Source organism: Labrus bergylta, chromosome 5 (assembly GCF_963930695.1).
Source record: "Labrus bergylta chromosome 5, fLabBer1.1, whole genome shotgun sequence".
Classification (NCBI taxonomy): Eukaryota; Metazoa; Chordata; class Actinopteri; order Labriformes; family Labridae; genus Labrus; species Labrus bergylta.
The window spans coordinates 13,789,484-13,808,895 of NC_089199.1; the positions used below are offsets into that span (position 1 = coordinate 13,789,484).

Genomic DNA, 19,412 nt, shown 5'->3' on the forward strand with positions numbered 1-19,412 from the left:
ACGCTGCACTTTGGTTGGTTGTAACACAAAACACATCATTTGTTTGTTGAAAACCTCAGGGACCTTACATTTTGTAATATAGTCAATTATATACTCGTAACCTTTATTCTCCCCTTGAAGAAAGAAATATATCTGAAAGTATTTCTTAGTTTAAATGTATGTTAACAATTGTACTTACTGATACATACTAAATTGTTAACCAACACAGTCTTAGGACTTTTAACTGCCACGGTTTTCTTTTAATCTTAAGTCAATTTGAATTTCACAGTTCCCCTTTCACCAATAAAATCACAACCTGACTCATTGTGTGCACAAGTGAGACTCTTTCACTTATGCACAGCTGAGTGACTTCTGCAATGATCCTGCCAACACAAACTGAACAGCAAATGTAACCTAGCTTTGGAATATTTGTTTCTAAACACCATTATAGAAGCCAACATTTAAATAATTAAGGGTTGTACGAAGTAACAATGTGAGGCAGTTACATTCAGGGATGTACATTGCTGCCATATCTTCAGTAAACAACGGTATCTTTGGAGCGGTCAACTTGCTATATATATATATATATATATATATATATATATAAAAAAATCAGCCAGTTAGAAGAAAACTATTGAGTAAACTTCAGGTCCGAGATGCTTTGATTTTTAGCAAAAGAATTAAAGAAAAAATGCTCATGGTTAGTGACGGTCCACAGTGACAGCTTCAACCGTGCAGCCCTCTATGTTGGGGATGAAATGTTAAATTATTTGAAAAGTAATTCAAAAACAAATCCCAAACACAAATGGGAAGAGACTTTTTTTATTTTATAATGCAAACCGCAACATATGAATTATATTATTTACCCAAAGGAGCAGAAAAAGTCATATATACCAGAGGCAAAATTCACACGGCATGTGTTAAATCTAAGTCCAACACGATATTCTCATCCTAAACCATAAAGGGAAAATCCACTCAAAATGTACATTCCTTTGATGTCAGACAGTTCAAACTTAGTTTGTGAACAAAACCTTATCCACACCCAATGCCAGTAATAACGGTTTCAGGACCGTTTGCAGAAAGTGCAGATGATTGATTTCAAAGTCAGTGATGTGTTAAAGGATATGAGTTATGTCAAGCTAAATTCAGAGTTCAGTTGTTGCTTTCTCGATATTAAGTTATTTCTGTTCACAAATATTTAATTGAACTGTGTAATGCCAAAGGATTCATAAAGTTAATTCTGAGTTTTTTGCTTCTATCAAAGAATTTCTAAACACAAATATAGCTCAGGTGAAAACTGAACCTCAATTAATCAGTTCAGTTATTGCTTCGATAAATACATTTTACTCTACAAGAGAAAGATAAGTTTCACATTGTTCAGATGCATGTAAAAAAAGCAGTTCTAAAATGTGATGTCAAATTGACTTTTTTTTTTTTTTTTTTGGTTGAAAAATCCCTGCACTGTTCTTTAAACAGTTTGCCATATTTTACACCTGCAGCAAGTCTTGGAAAGTTTCAGGATTAGTTGATTGGCTGAGAAAACCAGCCATTAGGAAAAACAGTGACAGAAGTCTTCTGTAAGACTGGAAATAACAGTAAATAGCACCATGTTCACTAGGGGCAAGCCAGAAGGTAAAGGGGAGGAGCCACAGAGTTCAGGTGTGGGCTTAAGTGCTGTGGCCTGCAGCAAAAACTGCTGGTCCTTCAAAGTCCCTTTTTTGGTCTTCATTCTCCTCGGTCATAGTCCGGCTGTGTGCAGCTTATACAGATATAGTCCTCCTTCTCTGCTCGCTCAGCAGATAGTCCTACACAGACCTGGTGGAACCACTGATTGCAGCTGCCGTCGCATTGGACCCAGTTTACCTAAAAGGAAGTAAGAGGAGACACTTTTCTAAAAAATCTTTTTCATTTCTCTCACAGCATCATAATCTGTACATTGTAAATCTAAACATAGACATCAATGAATCATTATAACCCCGATTATAGTGCAGTGATAGAAAAACCCACCTCGTCACCCTCTGGCTCTCTGCACCATGGTGCAGCACACAGTGAGAAGTCCTCCTCTGAGTCTGAAGGAGTGTGGTCTGACACTGTGTGTGTGGGAGAACAAGTCCTCTTGGTTTCTTCACTCCTCTCTTTGCTTTTCTTTGACTTCTTCTTGCGGCTCTTCTTGGCCTTCTCGCTGTGCTGAGAGTCTGAGCTGTCCTTTCGCCGCTTGGTTCTTTTGCTTTGTCCGTTCACCAACTCTTTTTTAAGACTTGAGACTCCATTCTGTGTGGAAGAAACAGTTAATATACCGAAGAGCAGTGATTCCATATATCAAGTGTTATTGAGCATATGATCCTCAAGAAAGAAAATAAGACATGAGTTGTTGAAACCTTTTTGTGGTTGGGGCTCCCTTTATTCGACTGTCGCTCTTCGTCTGTGTCGTTCTCACAGGGGGGGCTTTGTGATGGCAGGGGGGCCAGTTTGTACAGCAGGTATCTGTACAGCTGCTCGGTTTCAGGCAAAGTGACCTGCAGGAGGAAACCCTCCACAAGCAGCTCCTCCAGCTCAGGACCGAGGCCTATGACAAATATGGTAGACAAAAAAATATATAAAAAGTTCAGAGGATAAATAAAAAATAAAATAAAAGGTATTCATAAATATGAATTGTTTTAAGGTTTCAAACAGACCCTGGAGAGGAACACACTGCTGCTCCGTGTAAAAAATGGAACCATTTCTTTCCTGAGGCAGATGAGAAGATGACCGGACTTTCCCCTGAAATAAAGAATAGTCAGCTTCAGCATTCTTTTAAAGATCAGCATTTCTAAAACAGCATTTAAATACCGTCACAAACAAAGCTATCAGACAATTTGAGAGTCATTTTATTCATCATGTTTTCCACTAACCGTCTTTGAAACTTTCTCCAGCACTCCCTCTGAGCAGGCCTGCTGAACTCTGTGCTGCCATTGCACTGTCCTCTCGATGAGGAACCGCAGCGCATCTCCTTCTGGCAGTCGAACCCGAATCCTTTGTAGCGAAGCCAACAGGGGAAGAACCTTGTCTAGAGGAGGTTTCCTCGACCGCTGGCAAAGCGGGCAGAGCCAGGCTTGGCTGTATTCAAGCTCTGTGGTTGTCGTAATGCAGCTGCTGTGGAAAACTTCTCGACAGAGCTCACACTGGACCATGGCACCCAAAGGGGCCTTTTGGCAAACACAAACACTATGTGCACAACAGTTCTCAGCAGAAAGAAGCTTGGACTCATTTGAAACCCGAAGAGCCATCAAGATTTCCATCTCCCTCTGGTGGACCTCAGCGAGAGTGGCCATCTGTGAAGGAGAAAAATAAAATGATTTAAAGTGAGAATACATCCGTCTCTCAGACAGAACAGCAGCACAGCACAGCGCAGTAAAAACAAGATCAATCTTTTCATTATTCATTTCAAAATTAGACTTTGCATTTCTAAAATATTTCTGTCAGATGTTTACAAGTCAATGTTGATTAAATTGTGTTTTCTCCTTTAATGATGGTTAAAAATCACATTTGCCGTTGGTTGTGTGACAGTACAAAGAGACAGGAGTTCCAAGGATAACCTGGAATGTTGTATCCATAAACACTGTGGGAGAAACCTGCCATGTAGTGAAGGTGTCATGTAATGAGGGAATTTATATTATTTAGGGACATTTTCTTACATGTTGAGTCTCTGCATTACGTGTTATGATCTTAATACACTGCAAAGTGCATTTCAAAAAGCAGACTCAAGGTAGCCTACACTTATTGAAGTTAGAAGTTGTTGTTTGGCAGAAATTAAACCATAGTGTTAAACGTTGACTCAGAGCTAGATTTAAAGATAGTCTGGCTGAGTGCAAAAAAAAAAAGCTTTACCCGTTGAAAAAAGGTGAACAGTTTTCAGTTATGAAAATGACAATAATGACAATTTTACTGCCCTGAATACTGCAGCAAATTATCCTTGTTTGTGTAGTAAAAAGTGAAATTGTTCTGCAACACTCACTGCAGAGGCAGAGTCCTTGCTCTCAGACAGAGCTCTCTCCACGTCAATCAGAGAATCAAGCTTTGTTGAAGATTTTTTACAGATTTGTGCAGCTTCTTTTGATTTCTTAGATCTTGACTTCTGATATCCAGCTCCTACGTCACATCTCGGACACAGCACCTGTAAATCCAAAAGAAAACATTTATAGTTATTTGCCCTAAAATATTTGGAACACAGCTTTGAAATGAGCAACCTTACTAATATTTGTTTACCTCAAGGAGAGAGAAAGGAGAGTTTTTCAGTAGGAATGTCTTTGCCGCGGTCTCCTTCCAAGTCTGGATATCACTCACGAGTGCCTCCAGTCTATTCAGTGGGTCGAGTCTCACTGGGATACTTTCTGCTCCGAGAACCAGCTCAGAGAGGCTGTCCAGCACAGGAATACGCCCCCCGAGCTGCAAGCATACACACATAACACTTAACACTTGGTTTGAGGTGGTGGAAGGGTGCGGCTGAGTTAAAGGCTGAAAACATTCAGTGTGTCCTAAGTTGAATAATTTTTCACCTGGAGTGCTTCGGCTTCATGCAGCCACTCCCTGGCCTTGGTGACGACGTCCTTCAGCTGCAGACAGTTGGGCAGATAGGCAGGGATATTTTCTACTTCCAGTAGAGCAGCTTCTAGTGTCTCTATGCTGTGATGTGGCCTGTGAAGGGACCCAAACCAAGAAAATCTAAGCCATTTTTTTCTCAATAAAATGATTAAAAATGAAGGTTTGTCTTCTAACGCTGCCCACCGCCACTTGCTACTCGTTGACTTTAATAAAAAAGTTTTTCAACCAATAGAGCAATCCACAAGGTTTATTTACTTAACAAAATAGCACTGTTGCATGATTATGACCTAATAGGGGATAAAATGTTAAAAACTAGCCAGCCGGGTCTAGAGAAATTTCACTACACTTCTATACTTGCAGTCTGAATATTCATCACAAATTGTTGCAGAAGTATTCACCAATTATGAAAAAGGAAATCACATCAATATTTACTATCTAAAACTGGGTAGTTTAATGTTAAAGCAGTAAACTCAATCAATCCTTTAATGAGATTTGTCTTTAACATAAAACAACCCAGTTTAAAACTGGAGAGCATTAAAGTGAACTCACTTTCTTTAAATAACAAACATGAAATATGTGTTTGCAGATTTCACCACAATAAGGTGATTACCTCACAGTACGTTGGGGTTGTGTATCACAGACTAAAATGCTGATCTGTTTAAGAGAGTACGTTGATTTATTGATAGGCCTACCTAACGCATCAGGGTGCTGAATAATCACTTCTAGTCTACTAGGAGACTACTTCTTCTAGTCTTTAACTATGTTGCTCATATCTATCAAACACTGAAGGCTTCTCTCAGGTGAGCACGCCCGCCTCTCCACACTCACACAGCCTGCAGGTGATGGTTGACACAGTCAAACAGATATTTATTCTCACGCACATACTGGTTTGAAGCAGAGGCAAGTTCTTCCAAAGGGCAGCGAGTAGCAACTTGTATGTAACAACTATTTCATTAGAAAACACAATAGAATGTAGCTGGCTGTAATTAAGGGATATTGAAAAATCCATTCATGTAATATAGACAGTGAAGATTTGATAATGTATTCAGAAATGTCTCAGACCTCTCATAGGTTTTTGAAATATAAGGTCTTAAATGTCTTATTTTTTAACCTAATTAAAGACGTTAAGGATCTGCAGGAACCCAGAGGGATTGTCTACTCTTTTTCTCCATCTTAGTCAGGTTGTTACATGAAGACATCAAAGTAGTGAAAAACATTTTGAAATGTTAAACCAGTGGTCTACGTCCTCACCTGGATTCCATGAGGCCAAGTACCCGCTCCTCCCACTGCTCTGATACAGTCAGCAGCTCCTGCAGGCGAGCCATGGCTCTTTCCACAGAGCTATGTGGGGCCAGGCCTACGCCCTGGTCTATCAGCCTCCTCATGGTGTCCAGACAGAGGCTCTCTGGACGGCTGTTGGCCTGCTGCACAGCCTCCAGCCAGCGAGCCTGCTCCAGTCTCTCTCTAAGCAGTGGCAGCTGGGGCAGCTCCACGTCCAGACCAAGACTCACGTCCAGCAGCTCCTGCAGCTCCTGTGGGCTGGGAGACTCGTCAGAGAGGAGACGTTCGCTGCGCTGCTTGAAGTCATCGACACGGGTCAACAGGTCCTGGAGATCAAATCAAACCAGAATTTAGGGATTTCATTCAAAACCAAAGTCAGGTTCACTCAAATGAATAACACTTATTAATTATATTACTTGAATTTAAAGATTAAGGAATATAGAAAAGTAGAACAATCAAAGATGGTGCATCTTATCAAAACTAACCTTTAGTAAAGGAGCCTGTCTTATGTTACACGGCAGGCTGTCAAACTGTCGTACAAACGACCTCAGCTCCTCCACAGTCAACTCATTCTGGTTTTGAGATTTTCCTCCACCAGAACGATACCTAAAATAAACACAAAAACTCCTCAAATGATCTAAAAAAAGCAAATACAACTTGACTGATCCATCATTATACAATTATATAATGTTGAATGTAAGCAGACATGTAATTATTAATGTATTTTGAATTATTTATTTTGGGACTTTTTGCCTTTATTTGATTGGACAGTGGATATAACAGGAAACCAGGGAGAGAGAGAGTGGGTAATGACATGCAGGAAAGGAGCCACAGGCCGGATTTGAACCGGATTGTTCTGATTGAAGAACAATAGCTTCCATACATGGGGTGCAACCTTACCGTTAGGCCATCTGCGCATCTAAACATGTACTTATGTAAATGGATATTGACTGTGCTACGGTGTGTTTTTTATTCATAATAAAATGAAGAAGTCATGTGGCACAATATTACCACACTAAGAGATGAACTTGAAATCTCTTTTTGTAGTACTGTACCTTGTCTGCCTCTTTCCATTGAGAAGCTGTTGTGCCATCACAGCAACTTTATCAGCCTCAGAGGTAACTACACGTAGCTGATCCAGGAGGCTGGTCTGTGGAAAGGCCTTTGTTTCTCCCTGCTCCACCAGACTGTGCAGCTCATCCAAACCTGACAAATTACAGTACAAATCATTAGATATAAGATTATAAAACAGCATAGGTAAAGGGAATTTTTGGAATCACTCAGTTTTGCAGTACAGAATTTTTCCTTTTAATATCCTGACCTCTTTTCTTGCTTCCTTTGTTCTCCAGGATTTCCTTCACATTAAAGACCCAGTCTTTATAGGACTCTGCGCGCAGCTTCACCGCTGCCCTCATGGGATACAGCTCATCCAGTGTAAACTTATAACTGCAGGAACAGACACAACAAGGCATTTGACAAGGCTCAGAGAAAAGTATTTTTATTCCTTCCGAATGTCATAAACCGGTAATTAAAAAAAAAACATTTCCATTTCAAAATACTCTGGATGGGAAGGAAGGCCTAGAGCATTTTCCAAACTTAAGAAGAATGACAATTCTGCATGTTTGATTCTAGCTATTCAAAAAAAAAGAAGAACATTTTTCATTTTAATTACTTTGGGGGAAAAAAACGTGATATACTGTAGGTAGCATTGCACATCCAAAAAAGGAACATTATCCACACTTGCAGGTGATTCATAATAACAGTGAAGGTGGGATTGTGTTTAGTTGTTGTGGTTACTGAAGACTCACTGGAGTGTAAGGTTGCTATAAGGACAGGAACAGAGGTTCTGGGTGTGGTACAGACAAACTGTCTTGCCAGGACTGCAGGCACAGGTGATGCCAGACAGGTAGCAGGTGGTCCGACACTTGCAGCACTGCCGCTCCTCGTCTGGGAGCACTTCATAATCAACTTGTCGAGATTGCACCACACCCTTGGGATAAACATTCACAGTTATTAGAAGCTCGGGTGCCACAGAGGACCTTAATGAGACAGATGTGCACCAGACACAAATAGTCTACTACTCTAAAGCATCTATCATGATTAAAGGTGCACTGATAGATCGGCATGTGACCGGATTTTCAGCCAGCTGCATATTTTGTGGCAAATAAATCTTGAGTGCCAATAAAATTAAACATTTACCCTGCTGTTTCTGAGCTTTATCCACTAATCTTTTACAAAACGACACAATGTAACATTAAGATAAGACCATCTCACCATCTTCTTAATCTTCTCTCTTAGTTCTTCCTCCTCTTGGACCATGACTATCATCTCCTTCTGTACTGCAGACGCCAATTCCACGTCCATCGTGTCAGCTTTGTAGGCCATGTTACAAACCATCTCATCATGGGAGAAGACACAGTACCTGCTCAGCTGGCGATAATGGCTTATACAGTTTCGGCCAATGGGCATCTGTCGGAAAATATTTGGAGTTAGACTTTTAAGAAGAGATGGGCCAGAAGGAACCATAGACTGTCAATAAACATGGACAAAGCCTGAATGAAGTCAGCCATTGGTTTCTGGAGGGAACTTTCAGTCAACCTAACAGGCCAAGAGCTGGAGCTGAGGCGTGTTCAAGTCTCCTGACAAAGCGCTACAAGGCGGCTGCTTGCAGTCATTTCAGTCAAATCCCTAATTATGCATAAGCTGTATCCATTATCAAATTTAATTGGGTGAGTTATGAAACGGAGGTTGTCGCTTGGTATGAACTTACGAGGCAGACTAGCTGTATGTCAGACTGTTGCTATTGCTTTACAAATAAGCTTTTAAAAGCTATTAAAAGCAATCATACAATATTTCACTCTTTTTTTTCTGATTATACAAAAATTATTTTAGGGGCTGGTGTGAAAGCACAACATTCTGAGTAAAAAAAAAAACATGTCAAGGAAAACAGACGCAAACAGATGTTCTTACCCAGTCCATGGTGCAAAAGTTGACTGCTTCAGCAAAGTTGAAACCCTGGTTAAATCCACTGTGGTAAGCTCTAGGGAAAGTGATGACAAACTCGCCTGCACACTGGTTGGTCCGATAGATCTAGTTATAAATCAGAAATACGACAGAAAAGTTACAAGTTGCGTGTATTAAAATGCCTCAGTTTTACCATAACTGTTTGCTAGTTAGAAAGTCATCTGTAGTCTGGATTTATATTTATTTTCATTTTTAAAAATGCAACATTTCAAATAGAAATCTAGTTTGTTTAGGCCAGCTGAGCAATGAATTTGATTTAAATTTACTGGTGTGCTCTCTGCAGTAAGTGGATGCTCCACATCTTCGTATTGCACTTCATATTCACTAAGTGGATAAAGCTCCCGCTTTGTTTTAGACATTTTAATGTGATGATTTATGAATGAGTGCAGCAGCAGCTTACCGGGACGCCATTGTTCATCAGTGTGTTGGGGTTCATGATGGTGACCAGCTGGTGAAGGAGGTCTGGCTGGGACTCAAACAGCTCAGGTGCCAGATTCTTCATGACAGACTCAAGATGCTCTGCAGCATAACCAGGAACACCGTACCACGTCTTTGGCTCCCCCCTGCACATGAGGTCAAAACTCTCAGTAAAAAAAAAAAACATAATACTTCACTGCATTTGTTGTAAATATACCAGATTGATTCTAGTGTGTAAAGGTGTACATTTAAATGTCCTATTATAGACAGATACACAAGAGCATTTGGAGAGTACACTCTACCAGTGAAGGTAGTTAATGGAGTAGCTCCAGTGGTCCTCGATATGCCAGCAGAAGGAGGAAAAGCACATGCCCACATAGAGCCAGGGTAACTTCATCCCACAGATGTCAGCTGTAATGTGAGTCAGCACTGAAGAATCGAGCACCGGCATGTTGTTCAGGTTCCAGCCGCTGCTCAGGTAATGCTGCAGGTCAGAGACAGGTCTCAAAACTCCACCAAACTTTTCACTAAAATACATCCCTGTCGCTCTGGCATATCTTAAGTTATCCAGGAGGACACCTGAGCAGTATCTAGAAATATTTTTACAAAGTACCAGCACATCTATAATGGTTTATGAAATACTGAAAGTTGTTTACTTTTATATTAAGACTGGGTATGTTTTTAGATATGTGATACGACAAAACACCCTTTTATAATCCTGTAGCCACTTGTGTTTACATACAGTGTTAGTGAGAGATAAGGGTTTATGTAGTTTCAAGTAACATTCAAGTTCAGTAATTGAAGTTCAAAACTCAAATTAACATCTGACAGATAGTACCTCGTCCTCAGGAGCGACTTCAAAATGACTGTTCTTTACAGGGAAACCACTCCCAAACTCCTTGGAGGCGATGTCTGCTCCGTACTCCACAGTGACGTCTTCCTCGATGGTGCTGACTAGACGCCAGAACTCCTTCTCCACCAGCTCAGTAGGAACCATCTAAAATGCACAAAAGAAAGAAAAGGCATGTTGTGATTTTGTGCTGCATTAACATGCATCTAGGAACCAAAGATAGTTTTGTTACAAATTGAGACAAATAAACTTCAGTATTTTTGGCATAACTGCAACACAACAAGCACATTGTGTGGTTTTTCTGGGAATCAGCATTTATGCTAAAGAGGGCGTGAACAGTTTTGATAAGACAAACAGAACCCTCTCTGCCAGTGTTTTATCAAAGCATTTTTTTTGTTAGAGACCAGTCATAAAAACTGATAGCACACACAGACCAGCTTTGTTATTCTCAACATATTTTTCCAAAACACAACAAAAACAAAAAGAATCATTTAATTCATTGAAAAGCTTTAGGGGTCAGGGCTTGAAACGACAACCCTTTATTACACCAGAAACAACAACAACAAACAACTTCTGCATACGATGTGCCAAATGTATCTTTATACAAATCTCTGTATTTATTTCTGTTATAACTGTTCTTTTATCAATTCACATGAGAGAAAGAGAAACTTATATCCATATATTTCCAACGCAATGACCTTAAAACATCCGTTTAAACTGATGTCAACACATCAGACCTTAACCAGTGACTCGGGTAAAGTGTAGTGACTAACTGAAGTGGAAACACACATATTACAGGTGATGTAAACTTACATGAACTGGCATGTTGAAATAATCAGACTTGAAGGAATCGGCCATGTCGCCAAAAGATTGGAGGTTATAGCTCCTGCTCGCCTGCTCGAAGCCAAAAGCGACAGGAGGTTTGCCACATTCCTGTAACAAATCAAACATGAAATATATAATTTAAAATACTTCTAACTTATGTGATTATAATTGTTCTCCCCCACTATAATTCTGCCAGGATGTAGATCACTACAAGCAGAGACTGTGCAGCTCACCTGAGCCAGGCACTTGGGACACCTCCAGTCTCCTTTGGGAACATCATGGAGGGGGGGGATCAAACAGAAGATGTGATAGCTGTCGTCACAGCCATCACACAGCAGCAGGCGGTCCTCTGCAGTCCCACAGCCGCACACAAGGCACATATACTGGTCCACCTGAGCAGACAACAGATTTAAATGCTGCTGTCCTTCTGTGATATGTGTTATAGTGTCGTACTGTGCTGTATATAACATGGCTGAACGATCTTTGTTAGCACAATGAAACTAAATGAACAAAAATTTCAGTACCAAAAATTATACTTACTTTACTAGTGGGTTTGTTTATTTTATTTAACACAGTTTCTTCGTGATCTGTGCAATCCACCTGCTCTATTGGCTCCTTTTTCACCTCAGTGATCGCCATCCTCACTGAAAAGTAAGGACAAAGTGAAGATTTTCTGCAAGTACAAGTCATTTTAACCAAAACATTCACAAACAGAATAGCTTGCTTTGTTTTACCTGGTTCATGTTTGGCAGCATATGTTCCCATCCTCCTCCTGAGATTGGGACGATTCTCACGGACTTCCCCAGGCTCAGTTTTAACACACCCTCTCTGTCAGAGGCACAGTGAAAGTCAGAAAGGGAACACAAGTTGTATTTTTACATAATATGTATTAAGATTCAGCTTATCTACCATATGAGTACAACATTTTTTTTGATACGCACATCTAACTATAAGAATATACATTCGCAAATCAAACCCAGAATGCATTAAACAGAGGGAATGATAATTCTCACTTCTGATCTCATCCGCTTTGCTCTGCGAGCGATACTGCAGGTCTCCTGAGGTTGGACAGACTGTCTCTGCGGCAGGTCATGAGGGGTGTACTCCCTATCTTTAGTGTCATTGGTCAAGGTGGCTCTCTGCAAAGAGAAGCAAGTTAATGTGATGAAAAATGACAAGGCACAGAATAACCTGTGATAGAAAGGTCAACAAAAATCCAAAACATTTTCCATTTTATTTACAGCATTAACGTAAAAGTAAAAGAATCAATGCAATGCTCCAATGTATATAGAGTAAGACAATGCAAAACAAACAACTGTCTGCTTTATGACACACATTTTTTTTTAAAAGACACCATGTGGGATATCAGTGAGAGTGTAGAGCTTTCCACCATCATGACCATTTCACAAAAAGATTTGTTCCTTACATTTCAACACGGTGCCAATAGATGTTAATTACATATTTTCTGACAGTGGGGGCAGCAAGGTCACATTTTAATCAATTTGAGGCAGAAACACTAACCATCGTTATATAAAAACAAGATTATTATTATTCGCCTCATAAATGTCACAGTAAGAGGACATCTAAGAATATTATAAACATTTATGTGGTTAAATATAAACAAATACCAAAGTCTTTGAATTTGACGAATAATCAAATGCTTAGTTGTTCCTTGGTGGAACAAACATGTTAGTGTTTGTCCTCTCTCTTCAGACAGCAATGAACCCCCCCCTGATGAAAGTGTCAATAACAACTGAAACTAATAAGCTCTTTGATAACTGTGTCTGTGATAAACATCAACTCCTCTGTTTACAAAAAGTCTAGTTTGTGCACCTCTCCTGTTGAAGACTTAAAGTGAGCTTCAGGATGTACTGGCAGATTGTCTCCAGTCTGGAACACGTTGTATGGGTAGAGGATCCTTTCATAGTGCGCCCTCAGATGTGAGCCAATGGCTTTGCCAGGAGCAAAGCCCATCTTAACTGATATCTTTGTCCAGCGCCTCTCTCTGCACACTGCATCGAAACCTCCCTCTTCATTCACCAGCTGACAAATAGAGGAAGTATGCATTAGGTTTGAATGTGTTGATTTACTATTAAAAAATAAAATCTGGGTCCTGATATGAAAACTGCCAGGATTTGCATCTTTTACCTTATTCAGCTGGTAGAGGTCCAAAATCTTTCTCTCCATGTGAGGAATTTTCAGAGTGCATCCTTGAAGCTCCCAGAATTTTGCAATTTGATCCAAAAAGTTGAGCTTCACTCTGGTCTGAGCCTGAACATAAAAAGGGACAAAGTTCATTTTGAACATTCAACATAATAGTTTTGAAATGGCAAAAAGTATGAAAACTAAAAAGGATCAGTAACCACTATCCTATCATAAACTGCTCTAAGACCATTTTAGAAGAAAAAAAACTTAAATGGATCTTGCAATCTTCTAACATGGCTAATGTTAGTTTTAATGACAAAGACTGTACTACTCAGGCCAAACTATTAGCAATGTGTTTATATATGTATAAATATGACTGAGTAAAGTAATCAGATTTACATTTTTTAATCTATACAATGTTTTTATTTTCCAAGTGAAAAAAAGACAAGACCATTGCAATATATATAAAAAAAGTAATACCAGCATTAAATCTTTAAGAGACAGGATCTTTTTCTTAGTAATACATCAGTGACACTGTTTTAAATCAAAAGGAATAAACACATAACAGAATGTACCTCTAGCTCATTAAGTCTTTGTATCCGTGGTGTGAACTTCAGTCTGTCAACATCACAGGCAAACGGGGGCTGCCAGTCCTGAGAGAAAAAACAAAACAAAAACATTTGTATCAACAAATTGACGGCAGATCTTTGATGCTCACACTGAAACCAAATCTTTTACACAGAATATTGTTTTTGCACATTAGTTAATCTTTAACAAAGCGTACATGGTGCAGATGAGGCCCCCTGTGAAAGATGCACAACTTTAGTCAAACAACAACAACTATCTCCCTTCCGTGACTGGTGTTAGGGTTTGTTTGTTTTTGTTGACAAATCACAATTAATGCCAAAAAATGAGACAAGTTGTTTTATTAAGCTCCAAAGGTTATTACTGAAGAATTAGATGATAAACAAAAACAGGCAATGACTATATACTACTTTTTAAACTACTGTATGTTATTTTCTGAACAGGCTTAGCATCAGAGATTAGCCTTCAAATAAACTGCATCATGGAACGAATGTCAAACCACACTATGAGTGTCAATTCCTAAGAAAAATAAAATAAATCTAAATGAGAATGTGAAACTAGTTCAGTTCTAAAACATTTGTTTGCAATCGCCTGTAAACAAAATAACCTTACATTTGATCAAATAACATTCAGCAAACACAAAAACATCAGAGTCCTGCCTGTCCTGGGAGTAACCAAACAAGCCGAGTTACAGATTGATCAAACACACCAACTGTCTGATACAAATGTGCAGGCTGTGCATTAAAACAAACAAATTCACAACAGACTACACTACTCCCTGCAACACTGAAGAATATTATATCAGTGTGGTGAGAGTCAGTAAAAAGATCTCTGTTTAACATAATTAACAAAGCAAAACCACACTCCTACTGGTTTGTCATCATGAGTGTGCCTGTTTACAAATGAGAGACAAAGAACGTGTATGTTTGTGTCCTTTAGTGTGCCTAATCCTTATATTCATGAACTGATAACACTTGGTTAAACTGTCATGCTGGTGATGGAGCCAACTCTGAACAAGTGGAGTTGAGCTATTCTAGCTATTTCTTCCAAGTTTATGAATTCATACATTCATTTCAAACAGAGAGAGAGAGAGAGAGAGTTACAACTTTGCTTTTCAAACATCACACAATTAAATGTTCTCAGAAAACATGAACATGCCTTTACTTATTTACAAATTCATAATCATAAACGTATATAAACATGTTTTTATACCAAACTGGATTACTGCTCCAAGGCCAAAACTACAACCCAGATCTTCAGGCTTTAAAATATTTAAATTTCATGAATTTTACTTATTTCAACTTTCACTCATAGCATAGAGGGATTCAGGGAGAAACATTATTTTGTGTATTGTTTGTATGTATTTATACAGGGTCTAAGTTTTGTTTGAAATCCACCAGACTTTAACTGATAGCACTTTGCAATAAAAAGGGAATGTGCCAAAATATGTTACTGATCATGTGAACTGCCTCAGTGCGGTCTGGAAATAAGGCTAAAGCTGAGGCTGGATGTGCTTTTATTGTTTTAGAATGACGGAAATGCTGTCAGAGTAGGGATAACAATAGTAGCTGTATCATCTGTTCACAAAGCCAGACTAGAACAACCACACATGTCTTCACACAAATTAAAACAAATCACTCTGAAACATATGGAAATATAACATCCTTCCACAACAAGTCTGACCAGTGTGACCACAGCAGTGGGATTAAAACAGAAAGTTTGGTCTGAACACTACTAGCCTTACAACAAGTACTGTAGATGACATTACTAACAGAGAGGAGTCAACCAAAAACAGTCTCAAGATATCGTTGAAAATTATTTGCATTTGTTGCCAACACAGTCAAAGTACGACCTACACAAAACCTCTGAGGAAACTCTGACCACAAGCTGTGCACCTAGAAATCACTGAACAAAAACAGGTTTTGGTGCAATGACTTTTTCCTTTCTGTTAACAAAAAAGAAGAGAGGAGAAAAACAAACAAAATCAAAAAGGTCGCCTGATAGATATAAGCCTGTGTGGCTCAATGCTGTCCTATTAGTACAAAGAATACCAAACACAACAGTTACACACAGTTACCACCATAAATACACCCACAAGAGCTTAGATAAACATTGCTGAAGGATTTAGGATTTTATTTTAGTGGCTTGTTTGGCCCACACACGAACCTCAAATGCAAAATTTTGGTCTGAATTTCAGAAACGGCTGGTGAATATCACAGGCCGCCAAACAATGGTGCTTACAGAATTCAGAACAAATGATGGAATTTGACCCAAAAATTGCTTGTGAAGACTTTCACATGCTACTTCTTGGTATATGGCGTTTGGTTTGTCTTAAAACTTGTCATGGCCATGCTAAACATGAACAACCTTGTAATGAGATATCGTAGCTGTTTAGGGGCATGAAGAACTTTAAAAAAATAAAAAAATAAAAATCATTGATAAAAACATTTTAGATGTATGACTTTCTTTTGCTTACAATGGTTGCACATTTTTTAGTCTTGCCTTTAAATGAGGTTTTCCTTTTGGAGTACCAAGCACCAACCAGACGCCAAATTGGTAATATTACAACCCACCCTGCTCGCCCTGTTTAACCTAGCAAAATGGACTTTTACAGCTTCCTCATTGCTACTTCAGGTTTGCCTCGTTGTCTGCTGAAAACAATTTCCATGCGGTAGCTTAATGTGTTTATACCACAGACTGTACATATACTGACGCACTGACTAGCTACTTTACGGAATAAAACATTAAAATAGTTTAACTGAGTAGAAAATGGGGTTCATGGACTTTGTATGGATGCTTGGACACACCCTTGAATAAGGTTATCAGCCCTCTGTCTTCACAATGAATCATTAAAAAGGTGAGATTCATTTTAGATAGAAATTCACTAACTTTTTCCTATCTTTTCGCTCTAAAATATTGTATATTTAAAGGCACGTTTCTCTAGGGACAAAAAATGCTCCAATTAAAAAATACATTAAAAAAATATATATATATTATATAAGACATGACACTGTCCCGAGAGTGTCTCATAATACAAGGATGAGTTTTTATTTATTTATTTTTAAACGAATTAATTTATACAGTTAACAAACGTTGGACTCAGTATCGTCGAATTAATTAATTAAAACAGAAATAAATAACAAAAGCAGATATAAAACAGAAACCGAGTCCGATGTCTCCATAAACAGTCGGTCACCGAGCACGTACGTAACCACAGCCAGCGTTCAAAAAGATGTCAGAACTCTGCAGCCATAAAGATTCAAAAAATAAAAAAAGAGGCCTAATTTACATCACATAATTTACATTAGTTTGGCTACCTCACAAAAGCTAAATCCGTCAAATCCTGCTCGGAAAGTTAATCTTATATGTTGTTGACAAAATGTCTTAAAAGTCGTGGTCTAATGACTAGTTTAAATCTCTGTGTGCTATTTCCGTCCTCAAAGTCCAGGAAGCATTTAATTCTGCGCAAACGTAAACAATTTCTTTTTTTTATTTCTTTTTATTTTTTATTTCTGTAGAGGCTAACTTCTTCGTTTGGGTTATTTTCTATAAATGTCGGTCTTTTAAAACAGTTTCTGTAATAAAAGACATGGTAGTCCTTAAACTTGACAGATTTCCTCTTTAGCTTTACTAACGTTGATGCAAACACAACACTCTCCGAGCCTTGACTACGAGCAGCAGCCGCAATCCGCCATGTTGAAATCTGTCTACAAACACAACTTTGCAAGCTAAATATCGAGCAGCGGCTGAAGCAAACCCCGCATTTATGTGTCATTTAACAACGGTGTTGATTTAAGAAACACTTACCGGTGGCGGACGGACTTTGCAGATGCCAGTTCTCTCTGCTATGGGTCTTATTTTGTTGATGTACGCAAAGGGGTCGGCAAATTCCTCCCAGCTGGGCTCAAAAACAGGGCACTCCGGTGGGGGAATGAACTCATTCAGTTGTGGTTGAGTCATCGTTTCATCTTCGGTATGACTGCAGCTGGAAATGTTTCTGAGGGGCTTCCTCGAGCGGAATATGCTCAGTAAGCTATTTCAACTTGTATCCGTTCAGTTCATGTCCACTCTTCACTCATTGAACTCAAAGACGAATTATCTAGTTGGAGACGAGAGGGGGGGGGGGGAGGACAGTCAGAGACCGTGTGCCTCCGCTTCAAAAAGTAGACACTAGCTATGTTTTCATGAAAGGGGCATTTTACATCCTATTTGTGGCGTCATTATGCGACAAAACACAGTTACATGCTCGTTTTACAAGTAATTATGGCGTGTTTATTATTTTTCTATTTACTACACAGATACTTTCACGTTGTAGGCCTCTTGCCAGGAGTTATATGCATGTAGAAGTGTATTGTAGCTGAGTAACAGCCTTTACAATCATGTGCTTTTATCCCACAATACAATTTTCCCTCTAACAGTCAAGGCTTTTTTGGAACAATGCTCACTAGTTAAATAAAACCGATTATTGGCTGTATGGTTTTATCTCAGATGATCTCTCCCCTTACTGGATGAGTTCGATTTTCTCACCTTCTTGACACGCGTATTTGCGAAATTCGCTTTGAAATGACGGGATTAGTTGGACACGGCTCTTCATTCGCCCCGCCCGGCCCGACCGAAATAATAGACGTATCAGACGGAACGTTGGGCTTTGTAATCGAACACACCTACTAGATCTATGCGCGCTGACCGGGACTTCTTTTTTAAATGGTCAAGAGAGGAGCTCGTTGATTGGTAGAGACTGAAGTCATATGTTCACAATTTCATTTTTATCTATTCATATCTGGTTTTAAAATTAGGCCTACACAGTTCCTTAGTTCCGACTCGGCAACAGATATACCCCTATAAAAAGGTAAAAAGTACGAAATATGATAAGCGCTTGTTAGTTTGCTGTCCCACTGTAGTTGTTATTGTTCAGTTTTGGCAGACAGTTGTTAGAGTAAAATAAAAAAACATTAAAAAATATATATATATTATTTGTTAGCAAAGGACTGAAGGACTAGCCGTGTGATTAGTGTATTAGTGTGTGTGTCTGTCTGCCAAACAGAGGCCGGGAAGAAAAAGTTTGAGAAACACTGGGCTATATTCTTAGCATTTTAATAATAGATAACATCAGTTAAATGCCTAAACGCTTATATAGCATTGGCCTCCAAATGTATAACTTCTGTAAAACATTTATTTTCAAAAGACCTTTAAAAATATGAATAAATCACTCTGCATCCATAATGTTCTCTATATTTAAGAACACTGAAAGGCAAACAAAAAGCAATTATTTATTGGGTTTATTTAAGTGTGGGGGAAGTGTCTGTAGCTGACAGGTGCACATTACATTTAAGGGAAGCCTCAAATAATAAGTTAAAATACTGAAACCATGACGTCTAGTGGCAGACAGTAGAACTACACCCTGATATAATGAATTATTTGGGTTTATGGACTGGTCCACTCATCTTCGAAAACAACCCTGACATTTTCTTTCCTGAAGAATTCACAGATCATCCTGTAACCTGTTCCTGTGATGTCTGTAGGTTAGATAGGGTATAAGGAACACCATCTTAAAGAAGCTGTTGTATTTTATTTATCTCAAAGAATATTTAAAAATAAAAAGGAAAAAGGCAATCTAATTTCTATTCAAATGTGAATTGCCATCTTTAACCTAACCAAGCACCATTAATTTAATTAAATAAGTCCCATGAACATTTGAAGTATATTTGTCTGTTATTTATGTTTT

The 19,412-nt window shown here is 38.8% G+C and overlaps 1 protein-coding gene across 1 annotated transcript; it reads right to left on the reverse strand.

The window, feature by feature from the left end:
• Window positions 1-785: 785 nt before the first annotated feature.
• On the reverse strand, window positions 786-17,786 carry kdm5ba (lysine demethylase 5Ba). The gene is made up of 27 exons (XM_020642381.3): window positions 17,495-17,786; window positions 13,678-13,755; window positions 13,106-13,228; window positions 12,791-13,000; window positions 11,971-12,096; window positions 11,692-11,785; window positions 11,498-11,601; window positions 11,191-11,349; window positions 10,946-11,065; window positions 10,121-10,279; window positions 9,585-9,766; window positions 9,266-9,428; window positions 8,812-8,931; window positions 8,116-8,310; window positions 7,650-7,831; window positions 7,163-7,287; window positions 6,897-7,047; window positions 6,327-6,447; window positions 5,812-6,167; window positions 4,515-4,653; window positions 4,225-4,404; window positions 3,974-4,132; window positions 2,871-3,290; window positions 2,655-2,739; window positions 2,358-2,545; window positions 1,987-2,250; window positions 786-1,842 (listed from the first exon to the last, which is right to left on the reverse strand). The coding sequence occupies exons 1-27, from the start codon at window positions 17,645-17,647 to the stop codon at window positions 1,705-1,707; spliced, it is 4,494 nt and encodes a 1,497-aa protein (XP_020498037.1). The 5' UTR covers window positions 17,648-17,786; the 3' UTR covers window positions 786-1,704.
• Between the last annotated feature and the right edge of the window lie 1,626 nt (window positions 17,787-19,412).

Excerpts from the sequence above, each read along its gene's own strand:
- kdm5ba (XM_020642381.3), bottom strand. The coding sequence starts at position 17,647 with ATGACTCAACCACAACTGAATGAGTTCATTCCCCCACCGGAGTGCCCT. Across the intron at positions 11,786-11,970 it reads CAAAGCGGATGAGATCAGAA|AGAGGGTGTGTTAAAACTGA; the intron begins GTGAGAATTATC and ends TGCCTCTGACAG. Across the intron at positions 9,429-9,584 it reads TCCATTAACTACCTTCACTG|GGGGGAGCCAAAGACGTGGT; the intron begins GTAGAGTGTACT and ends CCTCATGTGCAG.